This window comes from Thermobia domestica, chromosome 8 (assembly GCF_964235325.1).
Source record: "Thermobia domestica chromosome 8, izTheDome1.hap1.1, whole genome shotgun sequence".
Classification (NCBI taxonomy): domain Eukaryota; kingdom Metazoa; phylum Arthropoda; class Insecta; order Zygentoma; family Lepismatidae; genus Thermobia; species Thermobia domestica.
In genome coordinates, this window is record NC_137461.1 from 277,870,864 (window position 1) to 277,894,105 (window position 23,242).

Below are 23,242 nucleotides of genomic sequence, written 5' to 3' on the forward strand. Positions count from 1 at the left end.
CCAAAGGTCAAAGAAGAGCGAAATATTTTTGAACGAACTTGAACTTTCCCTAATATATTTCTCCTTATTCCTTTCATTATCAATAGAGTAACGAATCAATGTTTTTAAGGATTGGTATAATCTTGTAACCTTTCCCGCAACCTTACTTTTATTCTGCACATCTATATATAAAGGATCGGAAGAACTTCCGGTTTTATTAGTCTTATTCGTTCTTTTGTTTTGTGCGCGTCAGGAAGTAGTAAACCATGTTGAAACTTTGGGGCATTATTTTGTTTGTGTTCGCTTATGTTGTTGCAGAAGAACAAATTCGTAAGTACTCCGTTTATTTAATAGGTTTATATTCTTCTTTCCAGGCCAGTCCTAGGCAATTTGGCTGCCCAGTGTAACAGCATCATTTGCCGTTCCCTTTTCTCCAGAAATAACATATTTTAAAAGCCTCGATTTCAAGTATGCTACCCCATCATGAACAACGAAGGGGAGGGAAAGGGACACTCGCAATCACAAAGGCCTAAACACTACAAATACAATCTCGTTGTATCTATTCACCTGCAGAAGAAAGTAGCTAATCCTTCTATAAACTTTAATATTGAACCTCAATCTCAATATATCAGTTTGCATTTCCTGTGCAACTAGCTCTTTTATCTTTATTTCTTGATTTGCCTTCTACATTTGTTAATTTAAAAATAAAAATAAAAAATAAAAACTTTTTTCCACCTTCAGTGATAAAAAACTTGTTTGTGACAAAGACATAACTAGTTTTCACATCAAAACTCTGATAACTAACTAAATGGAACAGATGTTCGCTACCGTTCGAGAACTGGGTTGTTGTATTTGATATCAATCGAGCAATTCATGCTCGGATTTGTTTGACTATTTGCTTTAGCACTGTCCATGTGACCTTAAACTAATGCGACCTAACATGATTATGAATGTAGTATTCATGATTTATAAATGTAGCATTCAAATAGAAGGTTATCTTGTAAATTTAACTGCCATCTTCATGAAGTCTGATTCCAACAAAAAATATTTATTTTAAATAATATTCTTATAATAGATTTTGTCACCCCCTCGAAACTTGCCGCCACTTGCGAATACACGTGTTGCACCCAGCCCTGCTACTTTCTTTTAGCATTAGAGATTAGGGTCTACACAGAGCAACCTGTTAGCTTATCCGATGTCATTAGGTGAGCGCTTTGCAGGTGGCAATAGCCGAGTAATCTCGGGCGTTCGACTTCGGATGATGAGACGCGATCCACTGGAAGTTCAAATCCCTCTTAAAGCATGATTAAAAGTGAGGAAATATTTTTAATTATCCTCGATATTTCTGGTGTTCTTGTCCCTGTCGCTAATGATTAAACGTCCAATCATATGTCCTTCAGGTAGGACGCTGTTGTAGGATAGAAACGTCTCTCCACTAGGACAGGAATATTGTTACATGTTGCAATTATAATGTTTACTTTTTATTATACATTATAATATTAGTTTTATTTTGTGGAATGTATTTATTACTAATAATATAATAATACAAATAGTGAAGTTAATAAAGAATAAAGAACATTAAGCCACATTTTCAAAATACAGCATTAAGAGGCTTCATCACGGCGAAATTAAAATACCGCTAATTTTACAGTAATTATGTGATATCTTCAAATAGATAAAAGATAATCGAAATGTGGAACAAGAGCGCCCTAGACAATATTATTTTACATGAGATACTGTTATCAGGACTCACTTATCTGCTTTCGATTTCCAGCCATTTTGAAAGTCGGCATTTACCCTCGCGTTTCTAAATGGCTGCAAACGGGAAGCTACTAGATGACTCGTAATAAATGGTTTTGCAAAGGACACAAATTGCATTTGAGTAAAAATAAAAATAAAACTATATTATACATGTACAGTATATTCCACACATATTTAATTATATTGTACTTACTTATAATGTGAATATAATATAATATAGTACATTCACGTTATCTATAAGAACCTAGCTTCAGAGCTGGTAACGAGGGATATATACCAGGTTTTTGCTAGAGTTTATGTATTTAGCTGGATCAAGCGCAAAACGAATGTCAAGGTGTTAGAAATGATCTGGGAGAAATGAACAATGTTAGATATTATTAAAAAGAGGGGGAGAAAATTGTTGGGGTCATTGCTTAAGAAGGAACTGTATGTATCATGAGACACGTGCTAGAGGGGATGGTGGCAGGAAAGAGGGGGAAAGGGAAAAGGAGACTACTATTAATGGACGGTATCAAAACAGATAAAACTTATTCTGAAGACCGAGAGTTTAGCGAACATGAAGACGAAGAGGTTAGCGGAAGGCCGTGGAGAATGGAAGGTTCTCAGTTGCGTAGGGATGCACGCGAGACGCGAGAAGTCTCGTCTCGTCTCGCGTCTCGTCTCGCATTTGCGAGACGAGACTGAAAATTTTATGCGAGACGCGAGACGAGACTAAACCATGCGAGACGAGACGCGAGACGAGACTCAGTTAAGTCTCGCACGAGAAGTCTCGCGAGACTTCTCGCAGTCTCGCAACATTTATGAATTACATGTAATTATATATTTAGTGATTTTACATTTATTGAATATTCTAAGTTGAGCGTTAATGCCTCCAGGAACAAAAAAGTGATTGGGGCAATAGACATTTTATGAGATTTATTATTATTCAAGGTTGATTTTCAGAATTAAAACCTTCTTCAGTTTCTAAACATCATTAAAAAAGAAAAGCTTTGTAAATTGGAAATTTATTACAACAACATGGATTTAGGACTTTATTTTGCGACACAAACACATACACGCGGGCGCGCACGAATACATGAACTTCTGTTTTTTGGTCTGAAAAGCGAATAAGACTCCCTATTGCTGAAAATGTGATATTTCTGTTGTTTCTGTCTTTTTCACATTACTACTAGCGATTTATGTTGGGGGATGGCGGGGAAGTCCCCTCTCGTCAAAGTTTATCCCGGGTCCGGCTCGCAGAAATAACATGATATTTTTACATGGAATAAGTATTTTCTTTCTATATATTTATCAAAATCATCCCCCTCTAGTTCGGAAGTTTAATTCAAACACTGGTTTGGTAGGATGGTCCTATAGGTTTGATGCGAGATGGTAGGAATGGCCCTATATCTGTCAGTGATTTTATTTTTTAGATCTGGCAACACTATATAAGTTGAAAGCGAAAGTTGATAAAATGCGATAATGCAACATTGCTACAAGCACGAACGAACCAAAAGAATTGGGTCGTATTGTGTTGTGAGGAGTTCTTTTGTTGTCTACAAGCTCTTTTGGTGATATAAAAACATCTTTATAATTGAAAATCACCCTTCAAGGAAACGACCAAAACGTGTAAGTGTTGATAGTGGCGACGATATTTTAGAAGAGCCAAATATTGCTGGAGACCTCTAAGCTGGAAAACAATGTTGGATCCAGCAACAATTTATGCTGGTTTTGCTGTAAATTATGCTATTAACCCTTTGGGGTTCCATGGTACAATCTGTACCATACGGGGTGTTTCATGGTATATTGCGTTATAACTCTCCTATTTGAGCTTTTTCGTCCGTTTTTTTTTTTTTTTTTTAAGTCCAGAGGCATTGTAGAAGACCTTACGTATGGTTTCACACCTTCCTGCATCGAGACATAGGAGGTGATGACGTCATAATTCTAAAAAATATATATTTTCTTTTAATATTGCGGGGCCGGTCTATGTTCATTATTTTTTGGCGGGCTTATTTTTACACGTAGAAGATTGAAATTTTGCACAAACATTCAGTCCACCAAGCAGTATTTACCAGATTTTTTTCAGATTTCTGCGTTAAAACAGGGGGGATCCAGAGGGTCAAAAAGTTGAAAAAAGGGATATTTTTACCCAAAAATCCCGTTTTTCCTCATTTTCCCGCCTTAGATACATGATGGAGACAAGTGAATGGCCGCCTGAAAGGCAGTTCTATTCTGAAGAGAATGATGTGCGACACATGACCCTAGGGTAATTAGGGAATTATCAGGGAATTTTTATGGAAATATACTTCCGTATAGGAGAATTTTGGACATTTTCGGTATTATTTTTGCGGGCTTATTTTTGCACCTAGAAGATTGAAGTTGTGCACAAACATTCAGTCCACCGAGGAGTATTTACGAGATTTTTTCGTACTTCTGTGTTAAAACATGGGCGTACAAATGGGCTAAACGTTGAAAAAGGGAAATTTTTACCAAAAATCCCTTTCACGGGATTTTCTCGCCTTAGATACATGATGGAGACAAGTGAATGGTACCGCCTGAAAGGCAGTTCTATTCTGAAGAGAATGATGTGCAAACCATGACCCTAGGGTAATTAGGGATGTCTCGGGGAATGTTTAAAAATTTCCCTCTGTATACTGGAATATGGGACATTGTCGGTATATATTTTTTTTTCGCGGGCTTACTTTTGCACCTGGAAAATTGGAATTGTGCATAAACATTCAGCCCACCTAGTAGTATTTATCAGACTTTTTCAGATCACTGCGTTAAAACATGGGGGTCCAGAGGAGCTAAAAGTTGAAAAAAAAAAAGGATATTTAGACCCAAAAAAATCCCTTTTTTCGGGATTTTCTCGCCTTAGATACATGATGGAGACATGTGAGTCATACCGCCTGAAAGGCAGTTCTAAGCTAAAGAGAATGATGGGCGAAACACGACCCTAGGGTAATTAGGGATGTCTCAGAAAATTTTTTACCTGAGATCATGGTGTTTTACGGTAATTTGGGGCATGGTGGGAATTCCTGATAAAATTTCTTCCGCCCGTACTATTCAAGATAGAAACTTGAAATTTGGCACACACATTTAGTATACCAAATACTATTTATCAGATTTTTTTAGATGGGTACGTTCACACAGGGCCGCTCCAGAGGGGCCCAAAGTGCGAGAAAAAATTCCCTCCGTAATTTTCCCTTTGACATCATTTTTTCCGCTCCTGGTATATGGTATGAGCATGCAAGTGGTACCATTTGAAAGCCCGCTTCATTCTGAAGAGAATGGGGTATGAACCATGATCCTAGGATAAATAGTGACGATGCAGTAGCTGCTTGACTGAAAGTCTAAAAAATAGCCCAAAAAGCCGGGTACCGGAAAGGGTTAATTTGACGAAAATCCAGGAATCAAATTCCAGCACAACTTTTCTTTTAATTTGGAGCGGAGGGGACACAAGTTCGGATACCATGTTGAACTTTAGGTTGCGTCTCCTTAGGATGTTATGAACATTCATCCCATGGAAAGCAATGGCAAACCATCAAGGATTCAGCTTGCCAATGGACTTTTAATTCAAATACCTGCCTTCGGACAGAATATTACATCATTCATTAACAGCCATAGAATAACACATTGCAAAATTTTGACCCAGAATATATGCGAGACTGCGAGACCATGCGAGAAAGTCTCGCGCGAGACGCGAGACGAGACTCAAAATTTTATGCGAGACGCGAGACGAGACTTCATATTTGCGAGACGAGACGAGACGCGAGACAAGACCAACATTTGAGGTTGCGAGACGAGACGAGACTTTTCCATTTCTCGTCTCGTCTCGTCTCGCGTGCATCCCTAAAGTTGCGACAAGTAAACTGCCAAAAATGACTGATTAGCTATTATTAATTTTAATTCTGACGAAGACGAGAGAATATTCTCCATTTTATTAATAGTTTCCGAAATTCTTATCAGCAAACTGCTTGAATTTTGCACTCGTTTGATTACAACTATTATTATTTTTAATATTTTTTACAACTAAGAAATTTAATTTAATTAGCAGCTCCAGATCAATGACGTCAGTCGGACATTACATTATTACGACAGAAACATTAACTCTGCCTTTCAGTATATATATAAGCATATATAATTGTCTTGGCCTTTTCGCGACCACTAAATAAGTTTAAAAAACACAGAAGGAGCTAAATGGACAAGATGCATTTCCTGAACTGAATAACAACCGTTAATAATAATGAAAACTGGTTATAGGTTTCTCTCTCGTATTGTATTACAATGTCATATTTTAATATTGACTTGCACATACACTGCCAACAAAAGTCAAGGTAATTTTCGTGGAATGTATTTAGGCTATAATGTTACAGTACATGTCCGTAGTATGTGGTAACATTACCTATAAGACTGACTTGTAAAGAAAGAAAAACTTCTGTGTATTTTTTTGCCTATTAAACAGATACATTATACCTACTAGATTTGCAGGAAAAATAAATGAATGTGAATGTTAAATTTTTTTTAATGAAAGGAGTACATATTATATTTGTATCCTTGGATTTCCTACTTGACACTCAGTTATGTTGAGTTTTATTAGTTACATTTCAGTCTGTATCTATTTATGTGTGAATTTTAATTATAATAATTATTCAAGTATTGGTAACTCTAATAATCGAGTGGCTCGGGCGAACATAATGATAAGTACCACTTCTGATTAAATTGAGTTATTAAGTGGAATGGTTTGGGATTGATCCAGAGAACAGTATGTAGGTAGTTTGATTTAGGAAATGTGTGTGTAGATAGCAGGAGAAGCTTGTTTGGTATGTGACATTGCATTGATTTGTATGAGAATGTTAAATTTTCTTTCGCAGTTTACTCAAAAAATTGAAAATGTGTTACCATTATGTTTCCCCGAGCCGCTCAATTGCTAGAAGAATATGTTCTTCATCGTTCGAACAACGCTTAAATAATTTCCTTTGCATTATTTACAAAATTCTTAAAATAATTCTCTTCTTATGATTTCAATACCTCTTTTGATCTAAATTTTAATGGAATAACTTCTTTTCTATCATTGAAAGAATAGTTGGAATCATTTTAAAAACTTGAAGAACAAAAGAATAATTTGCTCATTATTTTCCTTTCATTATTTGAGGAATTGCTAGAACATTTTCTTTACATTATTCGAAAATTTTTTAGAATCATTTTAATAATTATCGTCCAACTACTGGACAAATTTTAGAACAATTTCCACATACACAGAAACATAATATTATGTCCTTTTCCATGGCACTCTGTAAGTCATAGTCACTTGAAACAAAGCCTGTTCTAACCCGTAATAGCGTATGTTAATTAGCTATGATCGTACTTACTAGTATGTTACGAAACATTTCGAGAACGTAGTAAATATATAGTCGTCATGTTGTGGCATCCATCACCTTAAGCTGATGAATAGTTTTCTTCTGTCTATTTAATTATGTCTAAAAATGCCATCTGCAGAATTTTTCCTAGTGCATTTTCGTTGTTTTAATTTTCATTTCACCTTTTTTTTCATGTTCATACCGTTATATTCATGTTATGTAATCGCCACCTGTAGATGTCTTTTGGGCAGTGATAATTTGGATCTTGCCCAGTGTGAGTACCGTTAGTACTTTCGTACTAGATCTAGTGCCTTTTATAATAATTTAGTGCTCTAGTTCGTTCACCAAAAGCTCTAGAGCTTTTCTCCTCCTTTTATTTTCTCATAATAATTTAGTGCTCTAGTTCGTTCACCAAAAACTCTAGAGCTTTTCTCCTCCTTTTCTTTTCTCATAATAATTTAGTGCTCTAGTTCGTTCACCAAAAACTCTAGAGCTTTTCTCCTCCTTTTCTTTTCTCATAATAATTTAGTGCTCTAGTTCGTTCACCAAAAACTCTAGAGCTTTTCTCCTCCTTTTCTTTTCTCATAATAATTTAGTGCTCTAGTTCGTTCACCAAAAACTCTAGAGCTTTTCTCCTCCTTTTCTTTTGTCATAATAATTTAGTGCTCTAGTTCGTTCACCAAAAACTCTAGAGCTTTTCTCCTCCTTTTCTTTTCTCATAATAATTTAGTGCTCTAGTTCGTTCACCAAAAACTCTAGAGCTTTTTTCCTCCTTTTCTTTTCTCATAATAATTTAGTGCTCTAGTTCGTTCACCAAAAACTCTAGAGCTTTTCTCCTCCTTTTCTTTTCTCATAATAATTTAGTGCTCTAGTTCGTTCACCAAAAACTCTAGAGCTTTTCTCCTCCTTTTCGTTTCTCATAATAATTTAGTGCTCTAGTTCGTTCACCAAAAACTCTAGAGCTTTTCTCCTCCTTTTCTTTTCTCATAATAATTTAGTGCTCTAGTTCGTTCACCAAAAACTCTAGAACTTTTCTCCTCCTTTTCTTTTCTCATAAATATATTTGACAGAGAAAAGGGAATCTCATGAAAATTTCACTGATCCTGGTAATTTTTTTCTCCTGTTTTTTAACACTGATATTTACAAGAGCGGAAGTGGGACATAGGTGCCGTCCGGTCGCCTCCTCCAACTAATAAATGACCACAGTAAACAATATTACATATTTGGTGATCCGTTTAAACAGTAGGCTACTAAGGAATTAAAACTTGATTTTCTCAATAAGTACATATTATGATATTTCTTGTTTTCTCCCGACATCCTCCATATTTGTCATACTTGTGTTACTTTAGTGGTTTTACAGTAACTTCTAATACGACAATTAGACAGGAATTCCTTCAGGAGTTTTAGTTTTGGTGTGTAAAGTCAAACTTGGGAGGGTGTAAGTGGTTTGCACATTTTATATCGAATTTTGACTGCTAAAAAATTAAAGTTGGGGGTTCTTTCAAGAATGTGAAGGTCACTCCCCCACCCAGTGAGAGGGAGAGCTGCCGAAAACGTTTTAATAAGATATTAATATCGCAAAATATCATAACTAGGATGAAACGGGAACAGATAAAGTTTTGGTACTTTTTCCCCAGATCTATTACTTTTTTCCTGCATAGCTTAGTACGAAATATTTTTGCTGGGTGGTCACACTGATCTTGTTGCGTTCAGCACTCAAGAGCACAACTGAAAGTACGTCGCTCTGAAAAAGACTAATAATAATAATAATAATAATAATAATAATAATAATAATAATAATAATAATAATATCACAGACATACCTGTCATTCACACTAACAACAATGAATTTACGGAAAACTTGGATTATTAGAAAGGGAAAGTGTATTTAGAAAGGTTGAATTTAACTATTTGATAAGAGAATAGAAACAGATTATAGAAAGATAGTTCAGCATTAAATGTACTTTGAATAATCAACATTAGCCCTTTAGGCTACACTCAAATATTTGTAGTAGTTCAAGATAATAGTTCATCTTCAACATGCCTTAAACAAAAATATTTAGCAAATTTAGACGTTTCATATAAATATATTACGTAAATTTGTTGGTTAAATTTAATGTAGAAGGTACAATGAGGCTACTGTAAAGTTTTAATTGTAGTGTAATAAATAAACTCTACTCAGAGATGAAAATGTAGGTATCGAGAACATATAAGATGGTGCAAAATCTACCTACAAACTTAAATCTACCTGAAAATAATGATTGAAAGGAAAGAGAAGTCCTCATTCAAATTTTCATTACGACTATTTAACCTGTAATTTGGTTAAATTTTCAATGTTTTCCTTCAACTTCAACGTTTTACGCAATTTTATTTTAAAATAGAATAAACTAATATTAAACAGGGCAACTTTGTGAAGAACATCTGCTGAAATGGCAAAACTTTCACATTCTATATTGATTTGATATTTTTAAATATTTTATTGTGAGTTGATTTGATAAGTTTAATTACAAGGTTATTTTAAACCTCGTACACATAAGATGTTGCATATATTTCGTCAAATTTTATAGTTTTATTACAGAAGCAATTTCTTTTGAATATTATAAGTAAATTTTACACCAACCTATTTATTCTTTGCATCTCGAAGGTTTTGTGTCACACCTGTATGTCAAGATGTGTTCTTCAGGTTCGTATGCAAAGTACAGCATTTGCTCAACTATATTTGAACCTTATTATTTATTACAAAATCATACGTAAACAAATTCGAAGGAAAATTATACTTATGATATAAGCTTGAGAGAATTCCGTGTAGATCCAAGGTAAACATCTCTCATGAAGCCTTCATATGACGTTCCAGAAACACAAACTTGAAATAAAATATTGTCAGTGCTTGAAGTTGCAAAGGTTAAATTAAATACCACCTGCAACTCATTTTCATCTTATTTATTGCGTAGTTATGTACATACACAAATCACCATTTTGGTTATAGGTTAACGTACAAATCTTCCGCTCAGAACGTTCGAGTTCGATTCTTTCAGAGCTCACTTGATAGTGGTCCAGTGTTAAGATATAGATAGCATGACATAGCCTCGATGTAGAAATCTAATCCAAACATCCTATACAAGGTATTACAAAAATGTGTCAGAATATTTTGAGAACAGAGTCCGCACATCAAAATAAGAAGAAAAACGTTCATGTGGAACTGTGTTCAAAAATGGATAGTTTCGGAGTTATAGGTTGCCGAAAACGTGAAGTAAGTGAATTTTAAAAGTTCATAGCTCCACTACTATGGGACCTATCGTAGTTGGGTCAAGACTAAGGAACCAGTATGTGAAGTATCCAAATATACATGTTTAAGAATGCTCCAGTACTTGTACACCAATTTTTAAAGAGGTAAGTGGAGAGTGATCAAGTACTCCCAAACAAGCCTCTCTAAAAATAATTGTGCAAGTACAGGAAGTTCTGAAAGATGGATATTTGCATAGATTACATACTAGTTTCTCAGTGATGTCTTGACCCCACTCGATTGGTCCTATTGTAGTGGAACTGTGGACGTTTAAAGTTCATTTTATCACGTTTTCGGCACCCTATAACTACGAAACTATTCACTTGCAACCATAGGTCCATATGAAATATTTTTTTCTTATTTTGATGTGAGGACTCTATTCCCAAAATTATGGCAAATTTTTGTAACACCCTGTATATATGGAGCTTGGAAAGTGCATCTAATAAATATTTGAAGCACTAATATGCATAATATGACACAATTTCATTGCATCTTTTGGTATTTATCATGTGTAATAAATTATTTGAAAATGAAATTAAATCTTTGAGTTTTACGTCCCACGGTTATCCCGGTGAGGCTAAAGGAGACGGTGATGATGAGTAATGAATGAAATGGTGTAATGAAGAAAGTGTGAGGAAACGGGAGAACCCCGAGGAGACCCACGCACACTCTGTTTGTCCACCACAAGGTTCACTTGGCGGGGGCTGGGATCGAACCCGGGACCCCAAGCACCAGAGGTGAACGCTCTACCACTGAGCCACCGCGGCCCCTTAATAAATCATTTGAATCTCAAATGTTGTGCTCTTGTAGCTTTAGCTAGTTGGTTAGGTGAATTGAAGATTAGCGTCCCTTTCAGCACCGAATCTCTATGAGACGTGGACCTGCAGCTGAACGTGAGATACAAAATGTATGAGTTCCCGTCGAGAATCGAAGCCAAATACTTTCTGTTGTAGATGCGCCCGCTGACTATATAGCCAAAAAAGGAAGTCTTGTAGTTTTAGGGTGAGAGTAGTCATATCAGATTTAAGTATGACAACACTCACTTTGATGAATTCTTTAGCGACCAGGCTTACTTAGCAACAAAGAATGAACACAAGAGCTTAACTCAAAATCGAATCGTTGAAACTTAAGCTAAAAGTGTCGCTTATTTTCATTGACATTTGAAGGGAAAAATCTGTATTTGAGTAAAATATTGATCTCCTCATTATAAACATTGTATCTGTTCATTTGCGAAAATTGAGTAAGAATAACCAGATAAGATCCTCAGTGTCAATTTCAGTAAACATATATATAACCAAATCAATTTACTATATTTGATCTTTATTCTGAAACAGATATCAATAACTTTAGCTCCTGATTAATGAATACAGAAGCAAGAAAAAATATTATTTTTAGTAGTCTCCTTTTGTCAGATTTAGTTATTAACCATTCTTTTGTAATCTTTCCTATAAATACACTTGAATTCAAGACTATGAAAACATAATGTATATATATTTTCTGATACTTGAAGTTATTTGAGGCGCCTCGTATCGAAATCCGCCATATCAACTTCTCTTAGTTTCAAGTAATCTCGCAAAACTTGCTGTGAAGCTCCATATACACGCGTACCAAGTCCCATATTTGAAGTAGTTTTTTAGTGTGAAATACTAAGCTTTTAATCAACATTCTGTTTCCATGGAATTCCTTTAGATCAAACATATAACAAGTGATATATAACTCAATTTCGGTAAAAAGTGGATTTGGCGACTTTTGGTACTAGGGCGCCTCATTTGTGGTTTCCGAAACACGAGAGAGAAGCAGAGGATGGGACCTTGGATATCTTCGTAGAGCACACAAGCGCTCACAACACATTGCCGCAGATTATCTAGGTGAGGTCTCTGGTATGCAATGCCTTGTAGAATCAAAGAATCAGATGTGTTCGATGTTGGACCAATCTGGCGATGCAGAACCCAGTTGCTGTCTAAGCGTTTGGATGTTCGTATAGTTTCAGCAGACACGGATGGAACCATCATCATGCCAAAGACAATTGTGTTTTGTCTTAGAAGACGATGTTCCGCTATTTGTCTCTCCATGAGTGATGTTTGCGACACCATTCCAACAGCACATCCGTACGCCGTGCAACCGAAAAGAGCCACAGTACTAATCGACGCAATGCTAATTTTACCCTCTCCCGCCAAATGATATTGAAGGACACTCGCCGCTGCGCCACAATTTTATCAGTGTTTGGCATGTGACTGTCCGATTCGCCAATCAGGCACATAAACATTTCGTTGTCTCGGTCCGTGGTGTTACGGTAGAACCCTATTGACATTGCTGATAGATTCGATTATGAAATTCTATTCTACCATTCAGATACACTCATGCCTCACTTTCATTTATCCATTACTTAACTCTGGCTCTCTGCTCTCGCTTCTATTGATACCTCCAGGTGCTTATAATGTGTTGCAGAATTTCAATACTAATAATGTTCCTATATCCTCCCTAAACATTAGGGAAATGTTGGAACAATTCGTGCTTCTTTCTTTGTGCTGCACTCTTAATGTCCTTGAGTAGAGTTCCGATTATTGGCGGCATACACAATTGTTTTTTTTTTTCTACTTTCCCAGATATAGCTACTTAAATCTGTTCCATAAATATATTTAATGAGAACTATGCAAAACAATAAGTAGCTTGGTTTCTTGTCAGTTTTTCTTTATTTTGAATTATTTTGTTTTAAAATAATTCATAACAAAAGTGAAAAATTGCTAAAATACGTGTATATAATTAGCCCTTTCTGATCTGAATTATTTTTTTCAAAATGAAGATTTTTTTTATTTCAATGGATTATATATTGAAGTCCAAGGAAGTAAGAAAATCCATTTTTTCCCCGCAAAATTACATATTACCAGGGCGTTATAACTACAACGTATGAGACAACTTGGAATCATTCGGCACGATATACGCATGCGCTGTGAAAACCAAGAAAGCTTGTGATTCCAAATGGAATCACACGGTCAGAAAGGGTCAACATTTACTTAGGACAATTCTTGATTATCTCTAATAAATGTTTCTTTAGAGAGTATATTTCACTACCAAATGTTTCTTTGTCAGTATATTTTCTTCGTAATTAATCTGGTTAATAAATATTGTTAATAGATAATGCATTTTATTTATTTTACAAGTATATTCTTCTCATGAAATTCTATTTTGCAAATTCTATTTGTCCTAGACAATTCTTTTCAATATCGTTCCTTTTGATATAAGATTTATCTAACTTCTTTAATTGTATTTTCGCTCCAGTTGTTTCTACTTGCCAATATGTTTAAAAAAAAAGAAAAAAACTAATATTTTTTTCTCGAATGTTTGGCTTGCATAAAATGTCTTTTGACAGTTGTTTCAGTTAATAGCTTTGATATTCCATCACTGTAATAAATTCTATTCCCTTCTAGATCATTTTCCAGTATTTTTCAGACTATTAGATTCGTACAATAATTCAGATCTTCTATATAGATAGTAATTCACGTCTTCTTATGAATGGATTCTCAAAAAATCCTTTCTCAAATATATTTGCTACTCTCAATGATTTTTTCTTAAATGGAATCGTTTAGTTCAACGTCCCACGATTATGCCCTTCAGGCTAAGAGAGAATGGTCTTTTCTAAATAGATTTTCGACGTTCTACTGCTAGCAAAATTTATTCCATTCGATAAAATTTACATAAAATTAGGTTTAATATTTTTGTAACAAATTATTCGAATAAATTTCCTTTCTTTTGTTATAATTAATTAATTATGTTTCGCTGTTTCGTTCCTTATAATCAATTTTGTTCTAAAAAATATATTTTAACACATTTTGTAATAAAGTTCCTTTCATTCCTTATAATCAGTTATACTAGAAATGTAAGATTCGTTCTAAAATATCTCCCAACAAATTATTCTAATAATTTTTTAAATTATAATCAATTATATTTCACATAAAATTCGGCCTAACAAGCATCTTTCATTTCTAATAATCCGTTATATTTCACACAAAATTCATTCTAAGAAACGACTTTTAACACATTATTGTAATTAATTCCCTTTCATTCGTTATTGTCTATTGGGCCGTTTGGATGCCAAACAGCCTAAGTTCCAAAGTTCAAACTTTGCAGGAGAAGAAGTCGAAGTTCAATATTTGGTTAACAACTCATATTTATGTTGTATTAGCAACCAAAGCAATAAGTATGCAGGTTATAAATTATAATTTACTGCTGAATATAATTTGTTGTTAAAGTATTTTTCAATGTGCCCACGTATAAAAGTAAAGGAAGGCATTAGTCCAATTTTTCCAATATTTTTAGACTTAGGTCACTTTTATCTTATGTGAAGTATAACTGAACCACTTGGATGAAAAGTGACCTAAGATTGGTTCTAATGAATTTTATTTTCCCAACATATTATTCTATTAAATTCCATTTTATCCGTTTTATTTCTATATTTCACACAAAGTTCGTTCTAATAAATTTTGTTTTCTGATAGATTATTCTATTAAATGTCATTTTATTCCTTTTAATCCACTATAATTCACACAAGATTCTTTCTACTAATTTTTTTTTCCTAATACATTATTCTAAGAATTTTTATTTGCAAAAATATCTACTCAAATAATGTTTGTTTACTAGTTTGAGCTCAATTTTTGCCAATAAATTTACTCTATAAATCATATTTGCTATTAGATTTTCACTAGCAAATTATATTTGCTAGTAGATTTTCTTCCAAAATTCCTTTAAACAATCGATTTGTTCTATGTATTTACAATTACTACTAAGTTTGTGTTAATAACTTGTAATACGTTTCATTTTCTAACTATATTTGATCTAATATAACCTTGTTTTAGAGAACCGGATTCGATTCCCAAAGGGAGCTCATGAGGTTCGGATTCCACGTTAATCAGTAGGTCCACGTCTCATATAACCTCACTGCTAAACGGTACGTCAAACTCAAAATCAACTCAACTGAACCTTCTTTTAGAGGTTTTAAAATTATTATAGAAAATTCTCCTCCGCTACTAGATTTTCTATCTACATTTCTTTTTTCTAAAGTAGATTTCTCCTAAAACTGCCTTTTGTTAATAGATTGTCTTCAATAACAATTTAAAATAGCACTAATAAATTTTGTTTTACAAATACAGTACATTCCTTCAAGTGAACTTTTATATTTGCCAATCACTGGTAAACGGACGATTTTGCTTAAACATTTTTTTCTTTGTCCTAAAACTGAAAATCTCTTGGCACAGTAGCGTGGTACAATTACACAGAGATCGGTCTAAATGTTTTGATAGCTGATTATTATTATCAGAGATCTATAATAATAATAATAATAAAATAAATAATAGTAGTAATAATATAATAATCTAAATCTTTATGACGTAATAACTCTTGAATCACCTGACCGATCTAGAACAAATTTTCAATATAGGTGAGGTCTGAACCTGGGATGGTTTTTACAATTTCACTTTGACATTGCAATTTAAGGGAGGGGGAGGGAAGATATTTAAAAATGATCGAAAATCACCGATTTAGTATTGAATCCATAGTTTTCTAGGTCACTGAGATGAACAGCGAAACTCTATGCCGTTTTAAATCCAAATTCAAGTTAGGGGAGGAAGATATATATATGCACACACACACACACACACACACACATATATATATATATATATATATATATATATATATATATATATATATATATATATATATAAATGATCGGAAATGACCAATATTCGTGTCGAATCTATAGTTTCCGGGGTCAAGAGACATTTTCGATGCCGTTTACATCAAAGTTCGGTCCCTATTAGTACTTCTAAGGGGAGGATAATGATATGTAACTTTAATTGAAAATAATTCATAGCTTTTGAGGTTTTTGAAGTTGATTGGTGGAAGTTTTGGTGTCCTTTATGCCCAAAATGAAACGAATTCTTTCCGTGCGAAGAATGGGAATTCTGCTAGTAATAGATATATTACTAATGTAGGAAAGATAGTTATACTAAGAGTACTGAAATAAAAGTAATTGTGTGTATATAAAACTAACGTTATGTGTTGAAATTGTGATATTAGAAATAAAGGAAAAACATTATTAGAAACAACAAACTCTTAGTAATAACGATCGACGATTCATGAAAATCGTATTCAAGAAGCTTAGAGAGTCCGTTACTGAATTCTCTATTTATTTATTTATTTATTTATTTATTTGCCATCAACACAACAGGCATAAGCCCAATTATAGTGTTGGTGTATTACGTAATACATTTACAATAGTTTTCTTAAACATAGAGTTCATATTGCAGATGTCAATTTCTTTGTGTTTGATACATATTTTGTTGTAAGTAGAACACATTCTCCAAATTGGTGATTTCAATAATACGTTGGTCCTTGCTTTTTTGCAATAAAACAGACCAGAGTTATTAGCACGCGTTTTAAGTGTCGGGACATGAAAATTTAATGTTGATATGAGATCCGTACAATTAAATTCGTTTTGTACTATTTTATGGAGAAAAATCAAATCTATCACATTTCGCCTTTGCTCAAGTGTAGGGATACAGAAGTTGTCTATTAATGTTAGATAATTTTCATAATATGGATAGATTCCAGTTGTCTTGTACATCAAGTATTTGATAAATTTAGATTGGACCTTTTCCACTTGGTGTCTGTATTGCTGTTGTGATGGGTTCCAAATCACAGCAGCATATTCCAGTTTTGATCGGACATAGCCATAATACATTTTTGTTGTCGGTGTTGTATGAATGTGTGTGTGTGTGTGTGTGTGTGTGTGTGTGTGTGTGTGTGTGTGTGTGTGTCAGTCTCACCGTTTATCTGTCTGTCTACTATTTGTGATTTTTTTAATTTCTAGTCGTCCATTCGATAGACCATCAGAAACTATCTGATAACGTGATGGAACTATCACGTCCCTCTTACCCTTCCCGAGATATTGGCCAAAAAACTACGAATTTCGGGAATTTTAAGGAGCCATATCTCAGGAATCATATTTTTTTCTAAGTTATGGAGTGATCATATTGGTGTTGATCTGTACTTAAGAGGATAGTGAACGTTTTGATACCAAACAGTAACGGGTGGCCACTGGTTTGGCCAGTGACCACCAGTTAGTATTGGTCTCAAAATGTTTATCATTCACTTAGGTATTGATTAACACCAATATTTTCTCTCTATGACTTAACGTTCCCGAGATATTGGCCCAAAAAAAAGTTCCGATTTCGGGAGATTTAAGAAGCCATATCTCGGGAACCGTAAGTCATAGAGAGATCATATTGGTGTTGATCAATATCTAACAGGATGGTGAACATTTTGGTATCAAAGAGTAACCAGTGGCCAATGGCCAACTGGCCACCGTTCACACTGGAATAATCAGCTATCAAAACATTTAGACCGATCTCTGTGTAATTGTACCACGCTACTGTGCCAACAGATTTTCAGTTTTAGGACAAAGAAAAAAATGTTTAAGCAAAATCGTCCGTTTACAAGTGATTGGCAAATATAAAAGTTCACTTGAAGGAATGTATTTATAAAACAAAATTTATTAGTGCTATTTTAAATTGTTATTGAAGACAATCTATTAACAAAAGGCAGTTTTAGGAGAAATCTACTTTAGAAAAAAGAAATGTAGAAAGGAAATCTAGTATCGGAGGAGAATTTTCTACAATAATTTTAAAACCTCTAAAAGAAGGTTTAGTTGAGTTGATTTTGAGTTTGACGTCCCGTTTAACAGTGAGGCTATATGAGACGTGGACCTACTGATTAACGTGGAATCCGAACCGCATGAGCTCCCACCGGGAATCGAATCCGGGTCTCTAAAAGAAGGTTATATTAGATCAAATATAGTTGGAAAATGAAACTTATTACAAGTTATTAACACAAATTTAGTAGCAATTGTAAATACATAGAACAAATCGATTGTTTAAAGGAATTTTGGAAGAAAATCTACTAGCAAATATAATTTCCCTAGATATTGGCCAAAAAAGTTCGAATTGCGGAAGATTTAAGGAGCCATATATCGGGAATCGTAAGTCATAGAGAGATTACATTTTGTGATCTTTTGCGGGGAACAGAAGAAGGTGCGGATAAAAAGATTTGCTTTTACATGTAGGAACAATTACAATTATTTTTCCCGCTTCATTCTTTTTAAGTTTGTTCTGACAATGCTCTCGAAGCATTCTTTATTGGTCTTATTCTACATTTTACATAGTAGATTAGAACCTGGCAGACTTACAGAGAAGCAGCCGTATCTAAAAATGATCATAAGTCAACGACTAACTATGCACAACAATTTATCAACTTACCGACTTAATATTAGCTAAATTGTATTAGAGAAAATGAATTTTTAAACGCAAATCTTTTGAGGAATAAAAATTACTAAATAAAATTGCGCCTACCAATGACCTGTAGAGAAGTGTAGGAAGTTTCAAGTGCCCAAGGCAAACATCTTTGTTGCTTGTATGAACCTCTCCCATTTTTATTTCTTGGCCTTGGTGGAGGTTGTGCTATTTCGTAATGACAACATGCACAGAGGGGAAAAAAAGTAGAATAAAAAAAATAAACAATTCTTACTCCATTAGCACATTTACAAGTTGATATTTTCTTACGCTATTAATTTAGATGTACCACGTTCCTGTCCTTGGAGATGCAGTTGCTATTACGTAAAAGGTCTCACATTGCTTACGTGATAATGGAATCTCACTATTATAATGAAAATATTTTTTTAAAAAAGTGACTAATAGAAATGTATCTTGATTTTTTTTTAAGTTTGTGAATGTTTCTTATTTTTAAAAACGACTAAAAATTCTTCGAAATTCTCGATAAATACCGATGCTGCCAATACGTTTTAAAGTTACAGACCCTTTTTTTTTCTTAATTTCAAAACTAGTTTAGTATTATGTCACGGATTATTATAGATCATGCACAAGTTATTTTCTTCATACTAGACTTTTCTGCATTATGTAAATATTACGCCATAAGTAGAATTGCAATTATGTTGGCAAATTCCAAATTGGCAAAGAAGGAAAAATACATTGTTCCCTGTGTAGTCAGTGTGTCCTTTCCGAAATTTGACATTATAAGTTCATATACTATGTCATAGGTTCTTAACACTCCGTCGGGAGCTGTGTGAATTGGAACACAATTGGCTGCAACTAATCTATCTGATTAACAACATTAATATGTTCCAATTTAACTGGAATGGACTCAAAGAGTACTAACATATAAAGTTTATCTAACTTATATGTACAAACTGAAATTGAAGATTAAATAATCCATTAGAACAGTAAAATTACACGTTTTCTTTCATAATCGTTACGAACTTCATGCAATTTTAATTATATTTGCGAAAGTCCTAATTTCAGAACAAACGTGTAATTATTATTATTATTATTCTAATATGCGTTTCATTTCTCAATGTTAATTTCTAACATATTATTTAAATAAACTTAATTATTGCATTATTCTTTCAGCCAATTGCTGCATAATTGGCAAATATTAATCTTATCCATCTTGCAGATTAGTTGCAACTGATGGTGTCGAAAATTCGTTGTTCATGAGCAGGCGCACTCAGAAACTTTTGTGGGGAGGGGTTTCAAGTAAGTGGGTCTAATATTATGTGATAAGCCGTCTAGTACTACACTGGTGTTATTATACACCCGAAATCACGATACAAATAACTATATTCTTATAAACATATACAACTACATTGTTTGTATTTAAAATAATAATAATAATAAAGACCACAGATGAAGTATAAAATCAAATCTCTAACATTATAACATCTATGTATTAACCCTAAGTTTGCTATATTATAATTTCTGAAACTAATTAAAACGTAGTTTACTTACTAAATGGTCAATAATAACACTCAAGATAAAATATACGTAGACTGATGTATTTTCCGAAGATTTTCTGCACTTACCTCTTTATTTTTCACAAAATTACTTCTTTGTAATCGAGAATATATCCACTACTAGTAACTTCTTTACTTATTATATCAGAATTGTCTAGAAAAACATGTTTATACATGTCTGGCCACAAAACTTAACAAGGTAAATGTTCAGGCTTGGCCATAAAGAAAAATGATATCATATGATTGATACGGACTGCTGTCCATATCAACATATACATACAGGGTTTGTATGATAAGTAATGAGACCAGGTCTGGAAACATTGTTTTATTGATCTGATCTGTACAGGGACTTAAAAGCTTTCGAAGTACTCTCCTCTTGCGTCGATGCACTTCTGCAATCGATGTTTCCACGCTGCAAACGCCCCCTGGAAGTCAGCAGCCGGCATGTCCTTTAGAAATGTGGTCACGGCTGCTTGGATGGCTGTGACGTCTGCAAAACGGGTTCCTTTCAAGCGTGGCTTCAGCTTCGGGAAGAGGAAGAAGTCGGCCGGGCTCACATCTGGGCTGTAGGGTGGTTGTGGAAGGACTTCCACCCCAATCCGGGTCAAAAAGGAGGTCACTAAGAAGGCGGTGTGGGCAGGGGCATTGTCGTGATGCAACTTCCACCGGCTAGCGATCGCCGGTCTTTTCCGCTTGACGCTCCTGTGCAGTCTCTCAAGGACTTGTTTGTAGAAGGCGGCGTTGACGGCTTGTCCTTGGGGTACAAACTCCTTGTGGACCACCCCCACATTGTCAAAAAAAAACAATCAACATTGTTTTCACCTTTGACTTCGACATTCTGGCCTTCTTGGGGCGCGGGGACGCAGGAGTGTGCCACTCCGCGCTTTGACGTTTCGTTTCAGGGTCGTACTGGAACACCCACGACTCGTCACCTGTTATGACGTCATCTTCAAAGTTAGGGTCACTGTTCATGAGGTTCAACAGTTCCTGACAACAATCAACACGTCGTTGCTTTTGTTCGTCAGTCAACACTCGCGGCACCAGTTTCGCACAGATTTTTCTCATTCCCAATTGTTCCGTCACAATCTTGTGCACTGTTGTGTGGTTCATATCGAGTTCATCAGCAATCAATCTCAACGATAATCGACGGTCTGAGTTCAGGAGATCCCTCACTTTTGCCACAGTTTCGTCCGTAGTCACTGTTGTCGGGCGTCCAGCCCTCTCCAGATCCTCAACGCTTTCCCGGCCGTTCCGGAACGCACTGTGCCAACGAAACACCTGGGCTTTGGATAGGGCTTCCTCTTTGTAGGCCTCCGTGATGAGAGAAAGCGTCTGAGTAGCCGTTTTCCCCAGGCGAACGCAAAATTTGATCGCATAACGCTGTTCGATGGAACCCTCCATGTTTGTTGATTTTCCGCCGTGACAAGAATGTTCACAAGGGCTTTGTCCAAGGCTTGTCCGCGCTCCACTAAGGCTCGGAGCCAACTGACGCGCGGTGCGTTGCTTTGCTCGGACCCCCCCCCTACATCCTCCATCACCGACAAACCCGCTCCAGCGACACGCGCGCCGCGGCGCGGCGAGTCTCATTACTTATCATACAGACCTTGTAATTATAAACGTTTTCCTTATAACTTATCCAATATAAATGACAATTTACAAAGTTTATGGTGGGTCCAGACCCAGTGAATCTCGCATGTGGCTGCGTCCCTGCTCATAAGCCATAACATTGAATAAAATGTTTAGAACTCAGAGGCGGATCCAGGACGGACTTCTGGGGGGGGGGGGGGCGGTGGGTTATAATACTGCTACTTAGAACTACTTTTAAGAGCTCCACACTCTGGGATGGATTTCATTTATATATATAAAATAAGAAAGTTTCCTCTTCTAGGGGGGGGGCGATCGCCTCCCTGGATCCGTCACTGTTAGAACTTGATCAAATACAAATTGATCTCTCAAATTATTTTTCACAAAAGCCACCACACGTAAGATATTGTTAGCAAGCACTGACATTCAACATTTATGGCGTAGTATTCTGAGACTACCGTGAAAAGAAAATTCAATCTTGAAAAATAATGTAACCTTACATGATTGGGCCCAATTTACCTCACATATTACAAACTCATTACTGCAAACTACAATGAACTGCGAGAAACAAAGATAGGGTTATCGCATAAACGGCGGCAATATAGGAAGTTAGAGTGGAACCAGTGCCATTCCCAGAGAAACTAACTTTGGCAGATAAAAATTTTGCTCTTCATCCCACAGGTTATATACGAACAACGGAGGGTATAATCATTTTGCCTCGCACACCAGCTTAGAAATCCTGCTGATTTCATACACTGTTCTAATATCATGATTATGATATTTATGATTGTGATTAGCATCACCAACTTGTTCGTCCCTTATTGGTTTTTCGTGCTTCATATGGAGAATACTCCACTGCCCCAGTTTATGAAACAACTGTATTATCAGAGTATAAAGTCCGTGTGAAAATTATGTATACTGTAATATTAGTAACACAGTGAAATACGATCATGATACCTCAGTTACCTACATTAACTTTGAGCTTATTGATATTTACATTTCGTTTAATTTCATTTTACAGTAACATCAAGGACTGAAGTTAGTTTTCATTATACATTTTCCTTAAAATGTTACATAAATAATGTTCTTTGAACTTCGTGAACATAGTTTAAATTTTATATTAATACGTTTCAATTATTTAAAATGTTTACGGAAAAACTAAGCTTTTCAACACATAAGACGATGATCTGACACCTGTTGGAAAAATTGCTTTGCAAAACTAACTTTTTTTTTTTTTTTTTTTAATCTTAAGGTGATACACTTGAAATTGATTAAAACTGTGGTTCTGAAGACTAAATTTTTTAAATTCAAGATGATACACTTACAATCATTTAAAAGTTTTTATTTGCTAAACGTAATACGTTTTTAATTTATTAAAATTTTGCTTTCGAAAAACTATGAATTTCCAAATTTAAGATGATACACTTGCAATAA

At 34.9% G+C, this 23,242-nt stretch overlaps 1 protein-coding gene across 1 annotated transcript in view; it reads left to right on the forward strand.

Annotated features, from left to right (window-relative positions):
• The first annotated feature begins 216 nt into the window (after nucleotides 1–216).
• Nucleotides 217–23,242, forward strand: part of LOC145692023 (protein takeout-like) — a 36,926-nt gene continuing 13,900 nt past the window's right edge. The window contains exon 1 of the mRNA XM_081767319.1: nucleotides 217–309. Within this exon, the coding sequence (XP_081623445.1) occupies nucleotides 246–309 (64 nt within the window). The 5' untranslated portion in view covers nucleotides 217–245. The remainder of the gene's footprint in view (nucleotides 310–23,242) is intronic.